Here is a 21,984-nt window from a genome sequence, read left to right on the forward strand (position 1 = left end):
CTTTTGCAGCTTCCTGTGTATCTCCCTCCCCTTTTTTAAAAAAGTGTCTAACCAACATGATTTTAAAAAGAAAAAAAACCCCATATTATGCATTGGCCTGTGATCACTGAACAAATAATAGTGCTCAAACATAAATTGCTCTGTGGCATATTTGTACTGTAGTAAAACAGTTTTTATTTTAACTCTGCCCCAGATTTCTAGCTTTCTATGTAAAAATCTTTCAAATGTTCATGCAGGCACACACATGAAGCTACTTTATGCCTAGTCAGACCATTTGTCCCTGTAGGTAAGTCAGACTGGCAGTGGCTCTCCAGGGTTTCAGATAAGGGTCCCAGCCCTAATTATAGATTCCAGGGAATGATCCTGTGACCTTTTGCATGCAAAGCAAATGCTCTACCCACTAAGCTAGAGCCTCTCCCCACTCTGTACCCATATAACCAGAATAGCGGTTGCCTCACAAAGATGCAAGAGCAAGCAGAAAAGATTGAAGAGCATTCTGCAGATTAAAATGTATCATAAACAATAGTAGCCATAGTGATTTTTTGGCAGATGGGATTGCCAAATAAGCTTGACCTGTGAAATACATATTGGAACAATTTCAGGCTGCAGAATTCTAGTGCTCTCTACAGTGATTTTAAAGAGGATCACTCTGTACTTGGTTAAATTTTTAGCTGATTGATTCAGTTACAGTTAAAGAACATTGTTGCTGTTCCTCTGAGTGGATTAGTCTCTGGGCTGTCCCACTGCTATGTATTTGCTGGCTAGCTATAGCTTTTGCTCTGCTGTACCCCAACTGTGGTTAACTCCACTGTTGGGGAGTTGATTTGATCTAGTACTTTGTGGTAAATGGCTTCTGAACCAAACAAAGACATGTATTTGCAAAACCCAACTCCTTTCTTGCAGAAACACAAGCTGCCCTCTCCCTCTGCAAATATTTTGTGGCTGATGGCTGGTGCAACAGCACACCTATAAAGAGTGGCAGCAGAATTACTTATGAATTGAGGTATTTGCTCATAAGTAAATCTGTTGCCCAGATTCCAACTTGACACTTGAAACAAAGGGGAATCTTCCTAGCCAGCATGTCTATTCACAGGAATGTTAGCCATTTTCCTCACAGTATTTGTTTAAACGTTGTGTGGAACATCACAGAGAATTGAGTTAAGTAAGGCCTTGCAATAAAACCAGGAAGTGAAGCACTGGTGACTAATCCACCAATCAGTGTACTATTACACTGAGAATATGGTACAATCTGCACCAGAGGTGTCTCAGGAAAAGAAGCAGATGCAAACATCTGAAATTTCATTTTCTTCATTGGATGACATAAGGCATCTCAGTTTGCCAATGGACTTGGCATCCAACATAAATATTTGGCCTTTAAAGACACATGTTCAAAACAGGATCAAAGATTTAAGCCTCTTTACAGACTTGATAGGGGGCTTAATTATATGCTCTACAATTAGGTTCATTACATAATCTCTTTTCTATTTTGAGAGGGCCAAGAAATAAGTCAGGTATGGGATAAGAGTCCTACTACACAAACTCCACTGGGGAGGAAAATCAATGAAGTTCAGTGTATGTCTTTGCCATAGGAATGTCATACCTTGTATAATCCATAATAGTATTTAGCCTATGTGCTATTGTTAGCACAGTACAGTCTTCAAATTGTGTTCTTATTGTCATCTGAATTAGATCGTCTGTCTCCAGGTCAATAGCTGCAGTAGCTTCATCCAAAATCAGAATCCTTGTTTTACGGAGGAGAGCTCTGGCCAGGCAAACAAGCTGCCTTTGGCCAACACTAGAAAGCAAATTAAGATTTTCAGTCAATGGATGTTATTGCATTCAAAAAATAATCCCTCTGAATGGCACCAGTAGCGTAGCTAGAGGGGTGTCAAAACGCTAAGTTTTGGCTGCCCCTTCCCCTCCCCTCCTACTGAATGGCACAGGTCCTCACTTAATGTTATGAGGGGTTCATAGCAGCAGTCACTGATCTGCAATCCTCCCCCATGATTCTCCAGTAGGATGACATGCCAGTGCTTGTCTGCTTCACAGAAGTGGTAGCCCATGAGCTACCACTCATGGTAGTGCCACATGTGAAAGTGCCACACAATTTTTTTTCCTGAACATTAATGTGAGATGTGTGAGGTGTGTTGCAGGTGGAGAGTAGCCATGCATCTCCTGCAACTTTCAGTTAGGGCCTTAATGATAGATTTAAAAAAATATTTTAAATGCAACTTTGACAAATACATTATAGAAATACAATTATACATTGTAGAAGTTGGTCATGAAGTGAGAAAACATTTGTGATGGGACCAGCACCATGGATACTGCCACTGAGTCCAATTCTAGGAGGACCTCCAGGGTGCACATGATCATCACGTAATGTACAGAAACAATGCACTACAGAAATGCATTCCATATGCATTTGCCCTGTGAAAATGGCACACTCAGAAGGAGGTGAGAGGAGCTTAGCGGCTAGAGGTGTTGTTTAGCTTATAGGAAGAGACAGGAAAGATGGTAACTTACAGAGCTTCAGCATATGGAAAATATTGCTGCTCACAAGTATTCAGAAGCTCTCTGCAATTGATGGGCAAGTCTCCTCCTTCCTCTACTCACATGAGTTGCACTGTAAGAATACCTATATTCTAGTAATGGAGAAAAGTGCCTGCCAATCATGTCTCATATACAATGTGGGTGAATTAAATGCGTCTTCACTCCAAAGTGCCATCTATTGTACGTGGCCAACAGTGGGAAAATGGAAGCAGTGGTGTAGCTAATGAAAGTGTAGCCTGGTGCCAAGTGCAAAATGATGCCCGGAAGTGACATCACTTCCAAAAGTGATCAGACTTTTAAAAAACTAAAAAAAGGGGCAGCGGCACAGCTAAGGCGTCTGCTACCCTGGGTCAAAGAAGATTTTGTAGCCTCCCCCCCATGACAAAATCAAATTTAATTTATTAAGTAAATAAATAAAAAGTTTCCTGGTTAATTGGCCATAACTTTTAATAGAATACAGATATTCCAGCAGGGTTTATTTCGTTGCATTCAGCATTAAATTACCTTTCCAATGATATATAATGTGATGGTATTATTCATACATACCAAAGTTTTCCCAAGAAAAACGTTTTCTGGTTAACTGGCCATAATTTTTGATAGAATACAGGCTGAGTCCATTTTGCAAGGGTTCCATTCCCAGAACTCACGTGGATGGCAAAAATCACATTAAAGCAAATCCATTTAAAAATCAATGTCCCTTTGCTCAGTGATTTAAAAACAGCCTTGCTTGCCTTTGTGATATAAGACAGAGTTATTAAGCAGATAATCCATAAATCCGTCTCTCTCCAGGCACTTAGAAAGGCTTCACTCCTGGCCAGTGACCCCTCCCTTCACCAATGCAAAGTGATTATCTTTCCTTCACGTGCTCAGGGGGAAGGGAGGGGTTGCTGTGTTGTAGTGAAGCTGAAGCTGCCTGGAGAGAGGATAATTGATGGATTCTCAGCTGGCTGTCCTCTCCCATTAATGATGCTATTGTTAAATTACTTTCCCCTCTAATTTAAAGGGCCTTCTCAGCCCTTCTCATCACACTGAGATAGAAAAATCTGGATTTTTCCACTGGTGAAAAATCTGTGGATAATTAGGTTACACCTGTAATGGCTTGCATGGCTGTCTTTCTACAACAGTAAGAAAAGCATTTTTAAACTATGATTTTAAAGGGATGCATTTTTCCCCTTTACCAGGGATCAGCAGATTCCTTCTCATTTGCAGGGGCCATTCGTGTTGAGTCAAATCTGCATATGAGAAATCCATGTACAGGTTGCACCTTTACATATATTCCAATGTGGTATGTTTCATTGCATTCAGCATTAAATTACCTTTCCAATCATATATAATGGTGGTATTATTTGTACATATCAAGGTTTTCACAGTTTTGGCCACTAGTGTAAAGCCCAGCTTGTTGCCCCCCAAAGCTTGTTGACCATTGCTAGCTATGCCACTGGATGGAGGGTAGATAAAAACAAAGCCTCACATAAACATTATATTTCCATGGATGTGAAGAGTCAAAAGGAATTTGGTAGAGCTGGCCTTAGGAGCTATGGGGCCCAATGCAAAACATTTTTGTGGTGCCTCCCACTCCCGTAGACCCCCCCAACCCCAAGATACTCAGTAGCATCATCTCCAACTGCTTCTGGGGTCTGATTTCAAACCAATCAGACCAGGGTGGGTGGGTGGACCATTCAGTGGCAGTGCTTTGCTCACTGCACTCTCCTTGTGATGCTTCAGCATGGAAGGTTCCATGCCGGAGCATCAGCTACAGAGCGAGGTACCAGTTGAGGCTGCAGGTGCTCCACTCACCATCTCAGTGTGGGGCCCCTCCAAATGCGGGGTCCAACTTGGCCAAATTGCCCTAAGACTGGCCCTGGAATGTGGGAGAAATGAACTTTTCTTCCTTAGAGAAAAACGGACTCAAGGAGGACTTGATCATAGCTCTCAGGGTGAAAGAAAGGCTGCTTTACACCTTATATCTCTTGGCCTCCTGGGCCATTACATTAAAATTCAGTTAAAGATAAAATCTTTCTTCAAGCCAAGGCAGGTCAACTCAAGGTAATGGCAAATTTTGCTTCTCTTCCCACTCTGTCTTGTCTCATTATACCATCAGAAATATAGCAGCTCATTAAAGGTTCAAAAGTTCACCAGGATATTTCTTTCCCTTTACAACAGTATCTATATCCTGACCAGCTGAGAGAGATCAGAAGACTCTTGATTATGGTGTTATCATCCCAGTTGATAAGCTGCTATGCTGCCCTTGTGTGCCTTCTCCAAAAAATGCAAGCAGCTGTCCTCTCCTCAAGACATTCATTCACCTGAAGCAGATGCATCCAGGATTTTGACACTCCTAATTAATTCATTTGTCTCCATGGCTGCTTACGCCTGGAACTGAGGTAGTTTACCATATTGGGACTGTGGCCCTGAGCTTAGGAGAGGAATTCTGATAGCTGTGACAACTATGGAATTGTCATTTAGCAAACCTAAGGGGCCAATGAGGTCCAAAAAGTTTTGGGTAGGGACAATTTCCCCAAATTGATTTGAACAAACCAGTCAACTCTTTTGCACATAGGCTTCTAGTTGATATTCTATTTGAGGAGGGGGTATAATTACCTAAGATTTTCTCCTCCTTCTGAGCATTCAAATTCCAGCATAGCTGGCTGACTGCTGACAAACCTCTTCAAATGGGACAGCTCAAGAGCTTTCCATGTTTCTTCCTCTGAATATTTATTAAATGGATCCAAATTCATCCGGAGTGTTCCAGAAAAAAGAACAGGGTCCTTGACAAAAAAACACAATTCTGTTAGAACACACTTATTTTTTTTTTAAGTCACTGAGGAATGCAGGAATATTCAGACTTTAAGGCCATTACATTAAAATTCAGTTAAGGGTTAAATCTTTCTTCAAGCCAAGGCAGGTAAACTCAAGGTAACTGCAAATTTTGCATCCCATCACCCTCTGTCTTGTCTTATTATGACATTTGGCATATGGCAGCTTGTTGAAGGTTCAAGAGTTTACCAGGATACTTGGAACTCCTGAGTAATTTCCAACTTGTTTGTACAGTTAAAAGCACTGACATTTCTGAACTACACCAGGAAGTGATGCTGTATCCACTACCATGCCATGTTTGGTTTCAGTCCTATGAACCATTTCCAGCTGGGTGGGCAGGAGGGTAGTCATCCAGGTGGGACTCAAATCCCATGGCTTTCTGGAGTGGAAGCCTAGGACAGTGGTTCCCAAAATGTGCACCAGGGTGAACTTGCAGGGACACCACGGGATGTCCCCAGTGGCCTCTTCTTCTTGGCTGTCCTGGGCGCTGCCAGCTTGGCCAGGCAGAGGTCTTGCATGAGATCTTGTAAGATTGCTGGTGGCCAATCTTATCCTCCCATGGTGCAATGCTGGCATGGCAGGGTACCATGAAAGAAGGGTGCCGTGACCAGGGAATCACTAGCCTAGGATGTTAGTCACTATGTCATCATTCACCACAGTACATAACCAATTTAGGGCACAATCCAAACCCACTTTCCAGCACCAACATAAGGGTATTGCAGTTCTCTGGTAAGGAAACAAACATTCCCTTACTCTGAGGAGGTCTCCACGACTGCCACCCAACTGCAGGATGCAGCACACGCCCCACTGGCACAGCTATCCCAGTACTGGGAAACTGGTTAGGGTTTGGGCCTTATTGTCATTACATACCTGGAACTTCTGTAACCCAGTTTCTTACAATTTGTGTTTGAGCAAACAGGCCATGTGATTTCTCAAAATTTTGGGAAACAGCTCAGCTTATTACCAAGACAGGCGTTTGAGGGCCTTGTCTGTCTCTAAATTCAAAAATCAATTTCATGGTGCACAGCTATAGCTCTGATAATTGCCACAAACTTTCCTCCCCATTCCTGACCATTTTGTGGAGTTAAAATCTGCAATGGAGTTACTATTTTCTCTTTAAGTGTTGCTTCTTGTTGCCAAAGAAGCTGCCTGCTCTGAAAATATATACACTTATTCTCACAGAAGCAAGGATGCCCCCCACAATCCATGGGGATCGGAATATAGTAGCACTAGTGATAGAATAGTTTATAACAAAAAGAGTTTTGGGGTGGATGGTGTGCTTGGATTCTGAATCGTGTCATGCACCATCTTCTTTCAGGACAGGATACATTAGCTCAGAAAGACAAACTAGCTGCAACAAAAGATTAAAGCTCCCCATTCTGTGAAGTGTATTTAGGAACTGTACAGAACAAAAGACATGAAAAATTGCTTGATTTGACATGCCTTGTTAAGGTACAAATAAGACTAGCATCTAGCTCATACAACTCATTTAAATTCAGCGTCCATCTTATACCTGCTCCAAGGCAACAAGCCACTGTTATAAGATCTTGCAACATTTCAATCCTAAATACATAGCCTGACCTACCTTGCAAGTGTTTTACTTTATGCTTTGGTTAATACTGTGAATGGTAATGTTGGGTATTCAAAGTTCTGTGCCTTCCTGATGTCACAGGTTGACTTACTTGAGGGATGATAGTCAGCTTGGATCGCAAGTCATGAAGGCCAAGCTCGGAAATTCTTTGCCCATCAATCCTGATTTCCCCCTCAGCAGCTTCTAGAATCCTGAAGAGGCAGAGGGTCATGGAGGACTTGCCAGCTCCTGTTCTTCCAACAATTCCAATCTAAATACATTTGGAAAATTAGGAGCAGCGGTCAGTGAAACTTCAAATGCAGGTACTGGCTCTATTAGAGGAGAGAGATTTTTTGCACTCTCAAACCTAAGACTTGGGAAAACTAAACTTCAAAATATTATATATTGCTCTTCAATAAGAGGCTTTCAAAGTGCTTTACTTAGCAAAACAAGTAAGATAATGGTTCCTCGTCCCAAAGGGGCTCACAGGCTAAACACATACATAGACAATAGCAATAGCCAATGGAAGGGATGCTATGGTGGGAAAGGATAAGAACAGCTGCTCCCTTCCAGTTTAACGTAAGTTTATACTGCATTTCCTCCTTGGAGTTCAGTGTGGTGTACATTGTTGCTTCCCTCTTTTTATCCTCACAACAACACTTTGAGAAAGGTGAGGCTGAGACAGAGTGACTGGCCCAAGGTCACCCAAGAAGCTTCTTGACTGAGTGGGGATTTGGACCTGGATCTAAGTGGCGGTCCTGGCCACTGTGGCACCCAGGGGCAAGCCTGGAGCTGCGCCCCCTTCTAAGGCCTCCAGACAGCCTTAAAACATCACTTCCAGTCTTTGGTCAAAAACTGAAAGTGATGTCTAAAGGCCCTCCAGAGGTCTTAGAAGGCCACCTGAGGGCTGGGAATGCTGCGTGTGTACGCTCTAGCCCTCAGAACGCCTCTGGGGGGAGGGAGCAGGTGTGGGCAGCCCTCAGGGCAGCACAACCAGGGTGGTGGTGGTGCTCCCCCCAGCCATGCTGCCTGGGGTTACTGGTACCCATGGACTCCCCTAGGTACTTCACTGCTCGATCTTCCAGGTCTAATTCACAAACCACTACTATCCTGTAGAGCAGTAGCACAACACCACGAAGACCTTTTGGGTTCCCAAGGGTCAGAGCTTTATGTTGGGCCCTTCATACCTCCCAGTTAGAATTTCTACAGCTACCATCACATATACCATGAAAATTGGTGAAAGCAGAATCTACACCCCTGCAGAAGTCAATCGAGAGATATAATTGAGAAGTTGAAATTCTGACATGCAAACTTAGGTTTCTGCAAATACAATCTGACTGTTCATGACCGTAGCTATGCTGTGATCATACCTTTTCTCCACCTTTTACATTCAGGCTGATATCTTTCAGTACCAAGTCCAAGCCTTTCCTATACCTTACGGAATAGTTTACAAATTCCACTTCACCCTGGGTAGGCCAGTCTTCTGATGGTCTATTGTCTTCAATGATCCAAGGAGCCTGGGTGGGGGGGGGGGGAAGAGAGAGAGAATTATAAATACTGAATTGATACTTGATCAAATTCAGTATTTATCAGTTATCAAAGTGGTATATTATATAAACAGTTTTTAAAGAGTTCAAGAATAGCTGAATAAATCTTCTGCCTAAAGATCAACACACACTTTTTATTTACATGGCTTGTTTGCTGAATCATTTGAAGTGAAATGGACAAACTCCATTTCAGTTTACGCACACATGGCCGCCACTAGGATGACATTCTACACATATAGAATATGTGTCGCTCTACTTTTAAATTTAACGCTGCTTGTGCCTAATTATACAATGGTGAGAGAGGCACCAGTATCCCTTCTGACAACCAGATCAGACTTAGATCAGCATATATAAAAAAAACACAAACTGACGAACTACTGAGAGGCTCATTCTCACTTAACACCGAATGAGTTAACAGTGAATGATATCAGGAGCACAAAATAAGTAGCATGATGTCCTTTATAGTTATCAGTTTCCTGTGGTAAAGGAAAATGCAAGCTTTCAAGTTGCATATCTTGCTTCAGACAGAATGAAATATAACCATTATTTAGATAAAGTTTGATTGCAAATGTTTTTATAATTTCAGATAGGCAATTGCTTCATTGCAAGGGGTGCAATCCAGCCAAAGCTCACTGCTCCCCACTGAAATCAAGTGGGCTTTAAAAGGTTCACTGGCAAGAGCCATGGCATACTGATTAAGAATGTTAGACTGGCAGCCCAATCCTAACCAAGTTTCCAGCACCAATGCAGCTGTGCCAATGAGGCACGTGCTGTATTTGTTCCCTTACCTCGAGGCTGCTTCAGCACTGGAAAGCTGGTTAGGATTGGGGTGTAGAACCAGTAAGAAACTCTCACTCAGCCATGAAGCTTACTGAGTGACCTTGGTCTAGTAACCTACACTCAACCTACTTCATCAGGTTGTTGGAGGATTCAGTGGGTAGGAGAGAACCATGTATGCTTTCTTGAGCAATTTGGATGAAGGATAAAAATGTCACAAGTAAACTAACTTTGGCTGGATCATGCCCCAGATTTCCAGTACTGAAACACACCTGCACCCTATCAGAAAAAAATGATCTACCAAAAGTGACAAAAATAAAATGCTAACTTGGCTCTTTCTCGAGCTGAGCAGCAGCCACATTTGCTTTCTCCTTGAAGAGTTGCACACAGCCTGAAAGCTTGCATGCTCCTTATCAAGGCAGACACACAGTCTTATCTACTTCACAGCTGCTGCATGACAAGAGAGCCAACACACATGATTCCAAGGCTACAGCACACTTTAGGGCTCTTCAGTCATGCAGAGCGGAATGCAGAATGGACTCCTTTAAAATCACAAGGTGTATTTTAACCAATCTTGCATGACAATCTTATTTAAGCCTCATGTGCGAGAACAAATACACTTAACAACTCGAGCTTCCCAAAGGAAAAATTTCCTGCACAGGCAATTATAAACTGACCTCTGTTTCAGTTTCTGCATACTCCTTCACTCTTTCTACAGCCACAATATTGCTTTCCAGGTCAGATGTCATTCGAACCATCCAGTTCAGAGACATTGTCACCTATGCAAGGAGGAAGCTATAATGTCAGCCATTTTGAGAATGAAAAAAAAGAGCATAGCTACCAAACATCCACAGATTGCCACCACCTCTGTGCTCACTGCAATATTTAAAAGCGTTCTCTACAAAGCATCTTGAGGCCCAGGACTGAAGACTAAATGTTATGACTTATCATGATCTCCACATAAACATGTGAGGCTTTATAGAGGAAATGTGGAACTCAGACACCTTACGTATTCATCTGAGTAACTTTCATATTTTCCCTCCCTTCCTCCCTTTAATGCCTCTTCTATCTCCCTTCTGTTGAAAGGTTAATTTTCAAGAAGGTAAGTCATGGAGAAAAAAAACACAAAATGCCTAAATCCTGACATGAACCCCTGCTTACCACTGCAGCATTTGGATAGGCCCAGCATACCATCACCTAACATTATTGCAGATCCCTAGAAAGATCACAAAGGTGCAAACACCCAGTAAACTGCAACATTTTCAGTTTTCCTGAGATTTTCTAAGGACTTATTACAAAACATCAAGAGTGTGATTACTTCTTACATGACATATAATATAAATGCATGGTGATAAAATTCATCACAGTGGCAGTTTTAAAATGATCCCATTGTTACCTGGGTTTCAAATTCAATCAATGCTCCTCTCCCTTCCAAATCAACATTCATAGCTTTTAAAGCTGGGAGACAGCATTTGAATCCTCTGATCTGACTAGATGCTACAGTGCAATTGGAGGAATTTAACAAAGCAATTTCACCTATCCAAGGGAGTAACTTCCAACTGAGCTTGAGCAGTACACTTTTTTAAATGAAACCCTGTGATTGCTTTAAGGTTCAAGTCCCAATAGGACTCACCATGCTCTTGGTAAAACTGATGATTTGGCTCCTTTCTGGAAATGGACATCACAGAAAGCTAGAGTAAGAGTAGTTAAATCCCTGATAGATTGTTTAAGTTGGCTACCAAAAGAATGTTTCTCTTAGCAGAACACCTTTCTGTAGAAATACTTTATTCAGAGCAATTTAAAACCTTAGTGCAGTTTCTTTTCAAAAGAAACAGGACAAGAGAACAAAGGCTTGGACCCTGGGCCTGGAGGCACGTAGGTTTTCAACCACTGCCACTGTAAAATCCTTCATACTGTAACACCACTTTCCACTGTACAATCCTGTGTGGGTGAGGATGTCCTGCCAACAGGAAGAAAAAAACTTCCACCTATGTATGTGGTTGCTTCATACATGTACACTCTCCAGAACTATGTGAAATGATTCCAGTGAACATGGGAGAGAAAAGAAGGCCTGAGTGAGCTGATTGAGCAGCAAAAGGAAAACAGTATTAGAAAAGGTATTACTGTCTTTGAAAACAGAGCTAGTGCTAGTTTGTTTTTCAGTCTGCCCCAAATTTGACAAACTAGATGATGAAAATGATTCAAAGGTAAAATCGATACTGTGTTGTGTTCTTTGTAGAAGTTAAACCATAGATTACGATTCTTAGTGCAAGTTTTTTTGCAGCTGCCTGTAAAATCCGCCAAAAAAATCATACAAATTCAACAAGGATTCTAACATTTTTATAAACTCAATTTTGTGTATTGTCTGTACAAGATAATAAATGGTGTGTGCTTTTTGTGAGATTTTATAATTATAAAGAACTGTTGTTTGATGCAAGGTTTTAAGAATTTACGAATTGTTATGTGATTTGTGCTGCGACTGTATAATAAATTGAATTTAAAAAAATTTGAATTGACACTGTGTTGCCCTTCATCCCCTTTCATACTGCTCTTTATATCTTTCCCTCATTTTTCATCCAGCCTCTCCCGTTTCCTCTTTTCTCCTCCCACACGGGCAGAAATGCTGCAGCAGATTGCAATTAAAACACAAATACTAATGAAGAAATCACAATAAAAATACTTCAGTTCCACTATTTATGAGGAATCTTTTGGAACTTGCTCTACATACCTGCAATGCATAGGACACAGAAAGTCCGACCAGGCCGGGACTCAAGTGGTGCCTGCCCAACACAGCAAAGAGGGCTGCAAAAAAGACGACACAGTTCCCCACAAATTCAATTCTAACTCCCAGCCACCTATTGAATGAGAAGACACAGAGAAGTAATTACATGTCCAACCTTTTTATACACTGATTAAATCCATGGATTAGACTCAACACTGATGGCCACTGCAGATAAGGAGGACCCTGCTGATCCCTGGAGAAAGGGGGGGAAGTCCCTTTATAATCCCTGTTCTAAAAACTGCTTTTCTAGGGAGTCAGGCTGTTAGTATTGCTATTTTGCAGCTCACTCCAAGTAAAGTGACCCCTCTCCCCCAGCTCGCTGAACAATAGAATGCAGAAGTGATTAATCGCCAATACCGAGCCGGGGTGAAGGGAGAGGGTTACTTTTCTAGAGCGAGCTGCAAAATAGCAGTTCTAATCGACTGCCTGATTGACTCATGTTTGTTTGGTTTTGTTGTAACTGCTTTTATTGAGCACGGTTTTTGGTATCTGTGGGGAGTCCCAGAACCAAACCCCGGAGGACTGCAATGTGCCACCTGTAGTCCAAAACAAAACTACCATAGGATAAAAAAAAGTGGTTTATTCCTTTCAAAAGTGAAAACCAAATTTAAAAAATAAAATAAAAATCAAAGATTGATTTTACCTGTTGGAGACAATTCCAGGATAATAACTTCTCTGGTTGTCATTCACCTTCATGTCACTCACGTGAACAAAAGCCTTTTCTCTTTTATAAGCTCGGATGATGCTTGCTCCAGTGACGGTTTCCGAAAAGTGAGAATATACAGGGGATCTGCTAACAGATTCCAGGCGCTTTAACTGACGGGAGGTGGCCACATAGAAGCGCTACCATTGTTCAAATTCAAATGCATAAAGATAAACAAAAAAAATGCAAACATTTTAGATTCTTGGCACGAACTACCAGCACACTGTGACACAGACTGACCGTGTTACAGTCTCAGAGTGAGAAGTCTTCCCCTGGAAAGGGAGGCTGGTAATTAAAAAAAATGCTCTACTCATGGTGATACAGTCCATTACCCTTCCAGCCTCCTCCTTGCAAAATGCTCCTAAAGCAGCAGCAACAGAGGTCAGTCTCATTATAATGGCCCCTTAACCCCACCCCAGCCCAAATCCAGAATTCAGTTGCATGCAGAAACCTTAAGCTCTGTTGAATTGCATGCAGATGTGGTGTACTTTAAAATATTTTTTAAAAAGCTATTTAAAAACCTGACTCAAAATAAGTCCCAAATTAGAAAGAGCACAAGTTGCTGCCTTTGCGGCTGCCTCTCTTTGTGAGTCACCCAGACACGATGCTGCCCAATTTCAGCTATGCTAAAATCTTACATTTCTTTATTGGATTTCTATGGGCAGCTCTCTCTTGGGGGGGGGGGGGAGAAACGGAAGAAAAAGGTCTTAAAAACAGAAACTGGGCCCTGTATTTAGCCATTAAGTATACAGGAAAGAGGGAGAAAAGATGGCACCCAACAGGGTCCCATCAAATGTCTGTGAGGCCCATAACTCTTCTCAGCAGCCCTACAGGACAGTGAAGGAATTCTGTCTGTGAGGCAGACCTGGCAGATCCAGCTAGCAGATACTTCCTTGGTGAAGGAAGCTACAAGGAAACATCTATCCAGCATTCTGTAAAAGGAGACCAATAAAGCAATGTAATGCCCAAAGCCATCACTATTACCTGGGCAAAGAAGTACAGAATTGCTAGCGGTATTATAACCACAGCAAAGAGCGGGGTGCTTGCCATGATGACAAGCATTGTTGACACAGAATTGAAGAGGGTTCCCAGGAACATCAAGAAAGTTGGGGGAATCACTTCATCGATCACATAAATGTCCTTAGAGAAGCGGTTGATGATTCGGCCAATTGGAGTTGTGTCATAGAAAGACTGTGGGGTATGGAGCTTGTTTTCCAGCAACGCTGCATGGAGAACTCGAGCTGCTTTAATTCCACCCATTGCCAAGGTAAAGGAGGAGATCAGCACAAGAAGCCCTGTTTGCAGTACAGAAAAATACACAGCAGACTGTGAAATGTACCATTGACAAGTAGTTCTGCTCTTGCAGTAATTTTGTAACTTTCATTGTTTAAGAAGCACTTTAGTTATCCCTTTTTATTATATAGGGTCCTGATTTATTTTATAGAATCCTTACACGGAAAACTTAGACAAACAAATGGGAGACATTTGAAAGACCTCCAGGTTGAAAGTCAGTGCAGTATTTGACCTCTGTGGTCACAACCTAAACAATAGATGGTTTATATGGGGTGCATAAGAAAGACCAATGCATACAGTCAGAGGTTTCTTTGAAGCTTCCAGGGCAGCCACCCAGACTTCTGAAGCAGCTTCAAAAGAAACCTCTGGCTTCAATCATTTGCATTTTGGTCTCAGGGATGACTTGAAAAAGCACCAGTGACTGCAGTCTGGGAGTCATCAGAAAACTCTATCATAGCAACAATACACTCAACACCTGCCCTTTTTCCTCTTATTAACAAGGTAGATTTGAATCCATATGGTCTTCTATAGAGGAATAGAAGCAAGGAGCACACTTCTCACCTTGCAAAAGGCCCAGGGCAGCATAGACTCCAACTCGCATATGCACATTGTGCTGGGTGCCATTCACCACGCGTTCATTGGTCCAATCGCTGAGCCAGAAGTTGGCCCCCACTGAAGCCGCATTTTGACAGCAGTACAGGAAACAAACGAACAAAGAAACCAGAGGACCAATAGCCTTCAGGTATTGCCAGAAAACAGTTAGTTTGACCTGCAGATTGGTATAAAAGAAAACAGTTTGTTCCAATGACAAAATTGGTGCCTGGATCTCACAGACACAATAGGCAGGATTTCTCCAGTGAACCAGGAAATTAGAGAAGACCAAGATGAAAGCCCAAAATGTCACACAAATACCATTTTAAAGTGCCTCTTTATGGACTCAGCAGGGGATTCTGTATATGCACTTCTTAGATTTAGCAGCAGGACAGCAGCTGCTCTTCTTCAGTGCAGTACAGTATCATTCCCAGTGGCTGTTTCTCTCTTGTGCTTCTTTTTTACATTGTGAGCCTCAAAAAACCATTTTCTCATTGCTTTTGCTATGTAAACCACTTTGTAAACTTCTTTGCTAAAAAGCAGTCTCTAAAGAATGCTACTAAATGAGCAGACATCTTTGAAGATAAACAATTTGAGAGCAATACGAGGATTAGAAGCAGCATATCAAAAAACATATCAACTATTATAGTAATATGTAAGATAAAAATCTACTAAGGTGAAATATAAGCCCAGAGCCTAGAGGATACATATTTGACAAGTTTAGGTAAAAACAGCTCTATTGCTTCTAATGGAGAGAAAATTATCAGCATTAGTATTCTTTCATACACCTGTATTCCCTATTAATCCACTTTTGCCCAGCCCACAGTTATACATATGGGATCCCTGTTGCGTATACGCAACGTAGGGCAGAAATGGCTTAAGTGCAGTGACAAAGGGCCAAGTGGCATTACTGCATAGGCATCAATTTGTGATAGCACTTCAGAAACCTTTATATAGTGAGCTGCTAGAAAAAAATTCTAGCATATTATCCCAAGAGACATGACACATACATTAAGGTGTAATATCTCAGAAGGTAGCCTCATGATATCAAAATACACATTGTAGACATTGAGCTTCAGTATTTCAGATGGTCCTTGGGGCTTGTGGCCACCTGGATCCTCCAAGTTAACAAGATAACCTATTAGAGTTCAACCCACAACGTATACAGTGCCCTCCACTCCACACTCAGGGAGGGATGTGGAGTGATGGCCAGTGCCTCCTATGATTTGTGTTTGAGGCTTGCTTACGCTGATCATGCTACAGGATCTTAGATAGGCCCAAGTGTTTTAGCTCCTTTGTTATTCTTTTAGGTTCAAATTCTAACCAACTTCTCACACTGACACAGCTGTGCCAATGGGGCATGTGCTACATCCTGCAGTTGAGTGGCAGTCATGAAGGCTTCCTCTAGGTAAGGGAATGTTTGTTCCCTTATCTTGGAGCTGCATTTCCCTTACCTCGATGCTGGAAAGTTGGTTAGGAATGTGTCCTCAATCTGTTGTGTTGCACGGCATGAAAGGGAGCAACATATAGAATTGCCAGCAGATACTGAATTATAGGGCTAATTACACCAGTAATTCTACAAGATAATTCAATTTGAACCTTACTTTCCTTCACCCTTCTTCTCTTTAACAAATTTTGGGAAGAGTGAAACAATTTTTTTCTTGATTTGAGTTTCTTAGGACAGAGTTTAAAAACACTTTTCCAATGTGCTGAACTTCTCCAACTGTTGTTTGAATTTACTGCTTTTCTACTTCTACATGCCTCATATATCTGGATAAGTGTGTTTTTATTTGGTACATGTACTTTTTAAAAGCAAGTGTTTCTTACCGTGCCTGTTTCAATGCCTTCAGCCTGGATAAGTTTCTCAGAAAGACCCTTTTTGGGTGAAGGAGACTCAGGTGGCTTTTTATCATACAGCCGTCTTTTTGTTGACATTTTGCTAGGACATTCCCCATCTGAAGATATTACACTGAGTTGTCTAATCAAAAAGACAAAGAAACCCCCATAAACGTGACAGGCCACTGAGCTGCAGAAAAGATAAGTGTACATAATTTCTGTGCCTTTAAAATGGCACCCACATTTACCTCAGGAATTGCTTGCGGACTTCATTTGTCACTGGTTCACTATCAGCCAGATCTGCGTGGTTGCTCAGTGTATCTTCAGCAAGCAGGACTTCCTCATCCTCTACTACTGTGGAAGAGTGCATTTTTAGTTTATTTTGACTTTCTGCTGCACCAGTCTTTCAGGAAGTCTGTGCTGAATGTAGAGCTTCCTAAGTCTCAAACATGTGAGAGTTAAAGGGGAGTCCAGCAGTTTTAGACTACAGGGCAATGGGCCTCTAGGCAACCCTTGCAAATCCATTTGATAAGTAGGCTTGGGTGGGTTGGTGTGTCAGCTCTGCCATATTAAAGGCGCAATCCTAACCCCTTATGTCAGTGCTTTCCAGCACTGGTATAGCGGTGCCAATGGGACATGTGCTGCATCCTGCAGTTGGGTGTCACTCAAAGATGCCACCTCAAAGTAACGGAATGTTTGTTCCCTTACCTCAGAGCTGCATTGCCTTTATGTAAGTGCTGACATAAGGGGTTAGGATTGCGCCCTAAGTGGATATAATGGACCCAAGTAATGGCACATCCAAGAGAAAGCCAGGGGCATAATATGACACTGTGAATTATGGTTGATGTACATACAAGGCAATAACAGAGCAACAAGTGTAAGTTGGCATTTGTCCTGATCCAGCAACAGTAATCGGCAAAATGTTAGTGTCCATTGAAAGAAGGAAAAAGGAGAGCCTCACAGTGAGAAAAAAGTGTTATTTCCTGTCCTGATTAGACCAATTGCCCTAGAAATCAATAGAGCACTGAAATGACCAGATGGCAAGAAGGTCCTGCTTTACTCAATTTCAGCTCTACAGGAAATTTTTAAAGAAATGTGGAGAAGAAGCAATATATTCATGCAAACATATGAATAAGTACTCTTTCAAAAAATAAAGGCAGTTTCAAACTGCTCCTGGCCCTTTTAATACGGCATGATCTTTGGTCTTGACTAACAGATTGAAGATACCACAAGACAAAAGTGGAAAAACTCCTCACCTGTGGGTTCATCCTCCTCTATGTCTTCATCAGGTGCATAATTACGGAGGAACTCTGCAAAAGACTGATTTTGTTTTAAAAGCTCTTGGTAGGACCCCATTTCAGAGATTTTACCATCCACAAGGACAATTATGGAGTCCACCTGAGGCAAGAAACTGATGCCATGGGTCACCAAAATGCGAGTCTGAAAATGAAACAAGACAACGGTCAGGAGCTGCTTGGTAAAATTAATGTCAGTAAAAACAAAACACCAAACCACCACCACATGGCCTTGAATGTATACATGAAATGAACAACTATTGTAAGACATCATAAAGTGACCAAACTAGTTTGTTCATGCACCTTGTAGGTCTGTAATTCAAAGATGGATTGGCAAGAACCAGTTGAATGGGAGTTTTTAAGGTCTGAACTTCAGGCAGAATGAAATTATGTAATAATTTAATGAAGAGACCAGGAAAGAGAGATCAAAAGGATTATTTTTCTGGACAGGAGTGACAACAACTTGCCAAAATGCAGGAAATAAGGCAGGGTAGGCAAAGAAACACCCTAATAAAAGTTAAAAGGTAAAAAGTGTGTATGCAACAGAAGATACGTGAGAAAGAATGGAAATAGAGAACAATATTTTTTAAAAAGATGAGTAATCTCAGAATGTGGTGCTAAGAAAGGAGAAGGAAAACAACAGCAGCTAAAGCAACTGAAGATAAATTGCATAGAAAAGTGATATTGCCAATAAATACGTATTTATTTAAGATAAAAAACACAGTGGGCAAACATAGAAAAGAGAAAATAAGTGCAAAAAGCTGAAGACACAAAGACAACAAATGCAAAAGTGCAAGTGAAAGAAATTAATTTGCAATGCAGAAGATCACCATTGTGTCTGGACTCATGCCAGACCAAAGGTTCATAAATCAGGCGTCCAGACACAGATCAATTTGTTCTTAAGGGACAAAACTATGGGACATGTCCGCCTCTCCCCCTCCCCCAACCCCTGAAATATGAGATGACAACTGGGAGGATTTATGCAATGTAAAGAAAACTTGCCACATGTTTTGTTATACTAAACATTACCAAGAAGGGAGAAAGGCTCATGGAGCAGTGGCAGCTCTATTTCATTTGCAACACATGGTGTCACCCTCATAGAAGAACTATGTCAAGGTGGAGGATAAATGGAATGCACACAGTGGCAGTCAAATCAAGAAATAATCAGGAGCAGAAGGAAAGTAGAAGTGAAAGAACAAAGATTGTAACTGACTGATAAAAAAGGAGAAGTAAAGAAGAAAGATGCCAACAGCAGAAGAAGAGAGAGAAAATGTTAAGGCCTAAGTAAAACTGGGGGGGGGGGAATCAGCACAAATGTACTACAACTCATTCAGATAAAATGAAAAACATAATCTATGCTGGTATTCCACTGCCCACATCTTACACAGGCCTTGCTACTAAACTATTTTGAGAGTAGAAATTAAGCATGGGGAAATAGTGCCTTCTGTTAACCACATTCAACTTTCTTTTTTCAGTTCTTTGTCTTGCTTGCATACTTTCCAAGAGCTTTTGCTCCCAGTGATCAGCCACAGGTCTCAAGGGGAAAACTGGACCAGCTGTATACTTTCCTCTTTGACAGGACAGCAGAAAGAAGGATGAAGGCCTTTGGAATCTTTAAACTAGATCCCTGAAGATGTGACAGCCTATGGAACCAGCTAGCAAGTTAACTATAGGCCTTATTTAACATGGGTGAGCATAGAAGCTTTTCTTTGGAGACCTTCTATAGTTCTTGAGGTTCCAACCATTGCAGCAGATACCTGCACACTTTATAGCACAATCCTGTGCTTGTCTGCTCAGAAGTGAATAGGATTGCAGCCATAGGAATCTTACTCTTCTCCTGCCCCAGACCGTAAGAACAGCCCCCCTGGATCAGGCCACAGGCCCATCTTGTCCAGGTTCCTGTATCTCACAGTGGCCCACCAAATGCCCCAGTGAGCACACAAGACAACAAGAGACCTGCATCCTGGTACCCTTCCTTGCATCTGGCGTTCTGATATAACCCATTTCTAATATCAGGAGGTTGCACATACACAACCATGGCTTGTAACCCATGATGGATTTATCCTCCAGAAATTTGTCCAATCCCCTTTTAAAGGCATCTAGGTCAGATGCCATCACCACATCCTGTGGCAAGGTGTTCCACAGACCAACTACACGCTGAGTAAAGAAATGTTTTCTTTCGCCTGTTCTAACTCACCCAACACTCAATTTTGGTGGATGTCCCCTGGTTCTGGTGTTGTATGAGAGTGGAAAGAGTATCACCCCCACCCACCACATGCCCTCCTTTTCTCTGGACAATGTCAGTCTTAGGAACTGGGGGAAGCACCATATACATATTGGGACAAAGCTTGGTTTCTGTTTTTTCTGTGTTTTTCCCCCTAGATTTCAGCAATGTGGAAGGGAGAATTCAAGAGAGACCAACTGAGGAGCAATGAGATTAGAGCCCCAGGATGGAGAAGATGAACGGCAATGACATACAGTATTATTTGAGAGCCAGGATGGTGTAATGGTTCTGAGTTGGACTTAGACCTGAAATATCCAGGTTCAAATCCCCACTCAGCCAGGAAGCTTCCCGGGTGACCTTGGGTCAGTCACTCTCTTTCAGCTTCACCAAATTCACAGGTCTGTTGCGAGGACAAAAGGAGGGAAGCAACAATGTACACCACTGAGCTCACCACTGAGCCTCCTATACTGAGGAGGCGCAGTATAAAAATGTGGAAATAAATAAGTTAATAATACACTTCCCTTCCTTTCAATCTTTGAAGTAAGTAACTGGAAGTTGTCCAGCAAATGCTAAGTACCTTTCCCCTGCACAAGTGGCAGAATGAAAGGAAGGAGAAAGAAGTGAAGAGCATTTGGGAGCGGACCAGTGCCAGGACTACTGCAGATCCCAATCAATGGTTTTGTAACATCAAAGCATTGTCAGGAATAGCATCTGGTACTGAGCAAAGCTATTCTTCTCATAGCCCCTTTTCATTGGGAAAGGGGCTAGAGAGAGTTTGGATCAGAAGAAATGAAGAAATCTTGTCTTCTGATCGCTGGAACTTTCCCACTTAATAAGGAAGTAAACACTATTCAGGTATTTTAAAGAAAACTGTCCACAACCTTGAGAAGTAGAAACATAATCCCTGTTTCAAATGAAAGCTGAAATTCTCATGATTTGATATGCGCTACCATGGGCGCTATTATGCTGAAGCAACTGCAAGCATGCTGATTTTTAGATCTCTGTAGGCTCACTTTTCCTTTAAGCGTTCCTTCAGGTCCAATGACTTGATCGAAGATGTGTTTGGCCACATGCGAATCCACAGCTGAAAGAGGGTCATCCAGCAAGTAAATGTCTGCGTCACTGAACACAGCGCGGGCAAGGCTCACTCGTTGGCGCTGACCACCCGAGAGATTGATACCCTATGTGAAGGGAGAGAGAAAATGTCACAACTTCTAAATGCAGCAGACACATCCATGCAAAGCAGATTCAACCACCACCACCAGGTATGTTTGGTTAAACAGACCAACTGTTCCATTACAATGCTCACAGAAAGCTTGACAGTGGTGGATTTGCAAAGCATGTCAGAGACAGTTCTTATCAAACTACCAGGGCAGTTCTGCATAGCATCTGCCTGCACATGTAAAGCTGTTGAAACAATGGCTGCTAAATTCCTATACACAGATAAAGTGGCTAGCACCTCCATCATTCGATTGTAGCAGGCAAAGACAGCTGGGGGATCAACATCCTTTGATTGATTTTTCAATCACACTATGTTGAAACCAGGCATGTTTTTAAAACATGAACAACATGTGCACATGTGGGAAATCTGTGTGTCCAGAGGCTCATGGCACAAGTCAACGGAATGTCATGAAGAGAAGGGGAAAGGCAAGGTGGAACATGCAACAGTAGATAGCTTTTATTGTTGGGAAAAGAATACGAAGAGACAAAAATAAAATGCAACACACACTACAATCACTCACATAACTAGGTCCTAAATGTTAGCAATTGTTAGGTAGGTCGGTAGAGAGAGGTAATTCTTACAAGGAGAAGGGGGCACATAATGGCACAAATAAGAGGAGAAAAAAAGAGGAAGAACGTAGGGAAATCTGGACAATAATCCTGGGGGAACTTAGTTGAATAATCAGGGGTTTGTGAGGGTGAGAAGAGAGGGGGAAGAAAGGGCCAAGGTAAAAAAAAGGAGAAGCAGGGAAGCCCCAGGTTTCCAGCCACAATCCAG

At 41.9% G+C, this 21,984-nt stretch overlaps 1 protein-coding gene across 3 annotated transcripts in view; it reads right to left on the reverse strand.

Moving 5' to 3' along the window:
• ABCC3 (ATP binding cassette subfamily C member 3) overlaps positions 1-21,984 on the reverse strand; it is an 81,851-nt gene that overhangs the window by 954 nt on the left and 58,913 nt on the right. For 2 of the 3 annotated variants that reach the window (XM_066613638.1, XM_066613636.1), the window contains 13 exons: positions 20,999-21,166; positions 17,723-17,906; positions 16,715-16,820; positions 16,458-16,608; positions 14,601-14,808; positions 13,731-14,041; positions 12,687-12,886; positions 11,990-12,116; positions 9,939-10,040; positions 8,308-8,454; positions 7,050-7,208; positions 5,152-5,318; positions 1,601-1,795 (listed from right to left, as the gene is read on the reverse strand). In XM_066613638.1, coding sequence (XP_066469735.1) covers positions 1,601-1,795; positions 5,152-5,318; positions 7,050-7,208; positions 8,308-8,454; positions 9,939-10,040; positions 11,990-12,116; positions 12,687-12,886; positions 13,731-14,041; positions 14,601-14,808; positions 16,458-16,608; positions 16,715-16,820; positions 17,723-17,906; positions 20,999-21,166 — 2,225 coding nt within the window. The remainder of the gene's footprint in view (positions 1-1,600; positions 1,796-5,151; positions 5,319-7,049; positions 7,209-8,307; positions 8,455-9,938; positions 10,041-11,989; positions 12,117-12,686; positions 12,887-13,730; positions 14,042-14,600; positions 14,809-16,457; positions 16,609-16,714; positions 16,821-17,722; positions 17,907-20,998; positions 21,167-21,984) is intronic. The other variant, XM_066613637.1, reaches the window with a different exon arrangement.

Source organism: Tiliqua scincoides, chromosome 2, assembly GCF_035046505.1.
Source record: "Tiliqua scincoides isolate rTilSci1 chromosome 2, rTilSci1.hap2, whole genome shotgun sequence".
NCBI lineage: Eukaryota > Metazoa > Chordata > Lepidosauria > Squamata > Scincidae > Tiliqua > Tiliqua scincoides.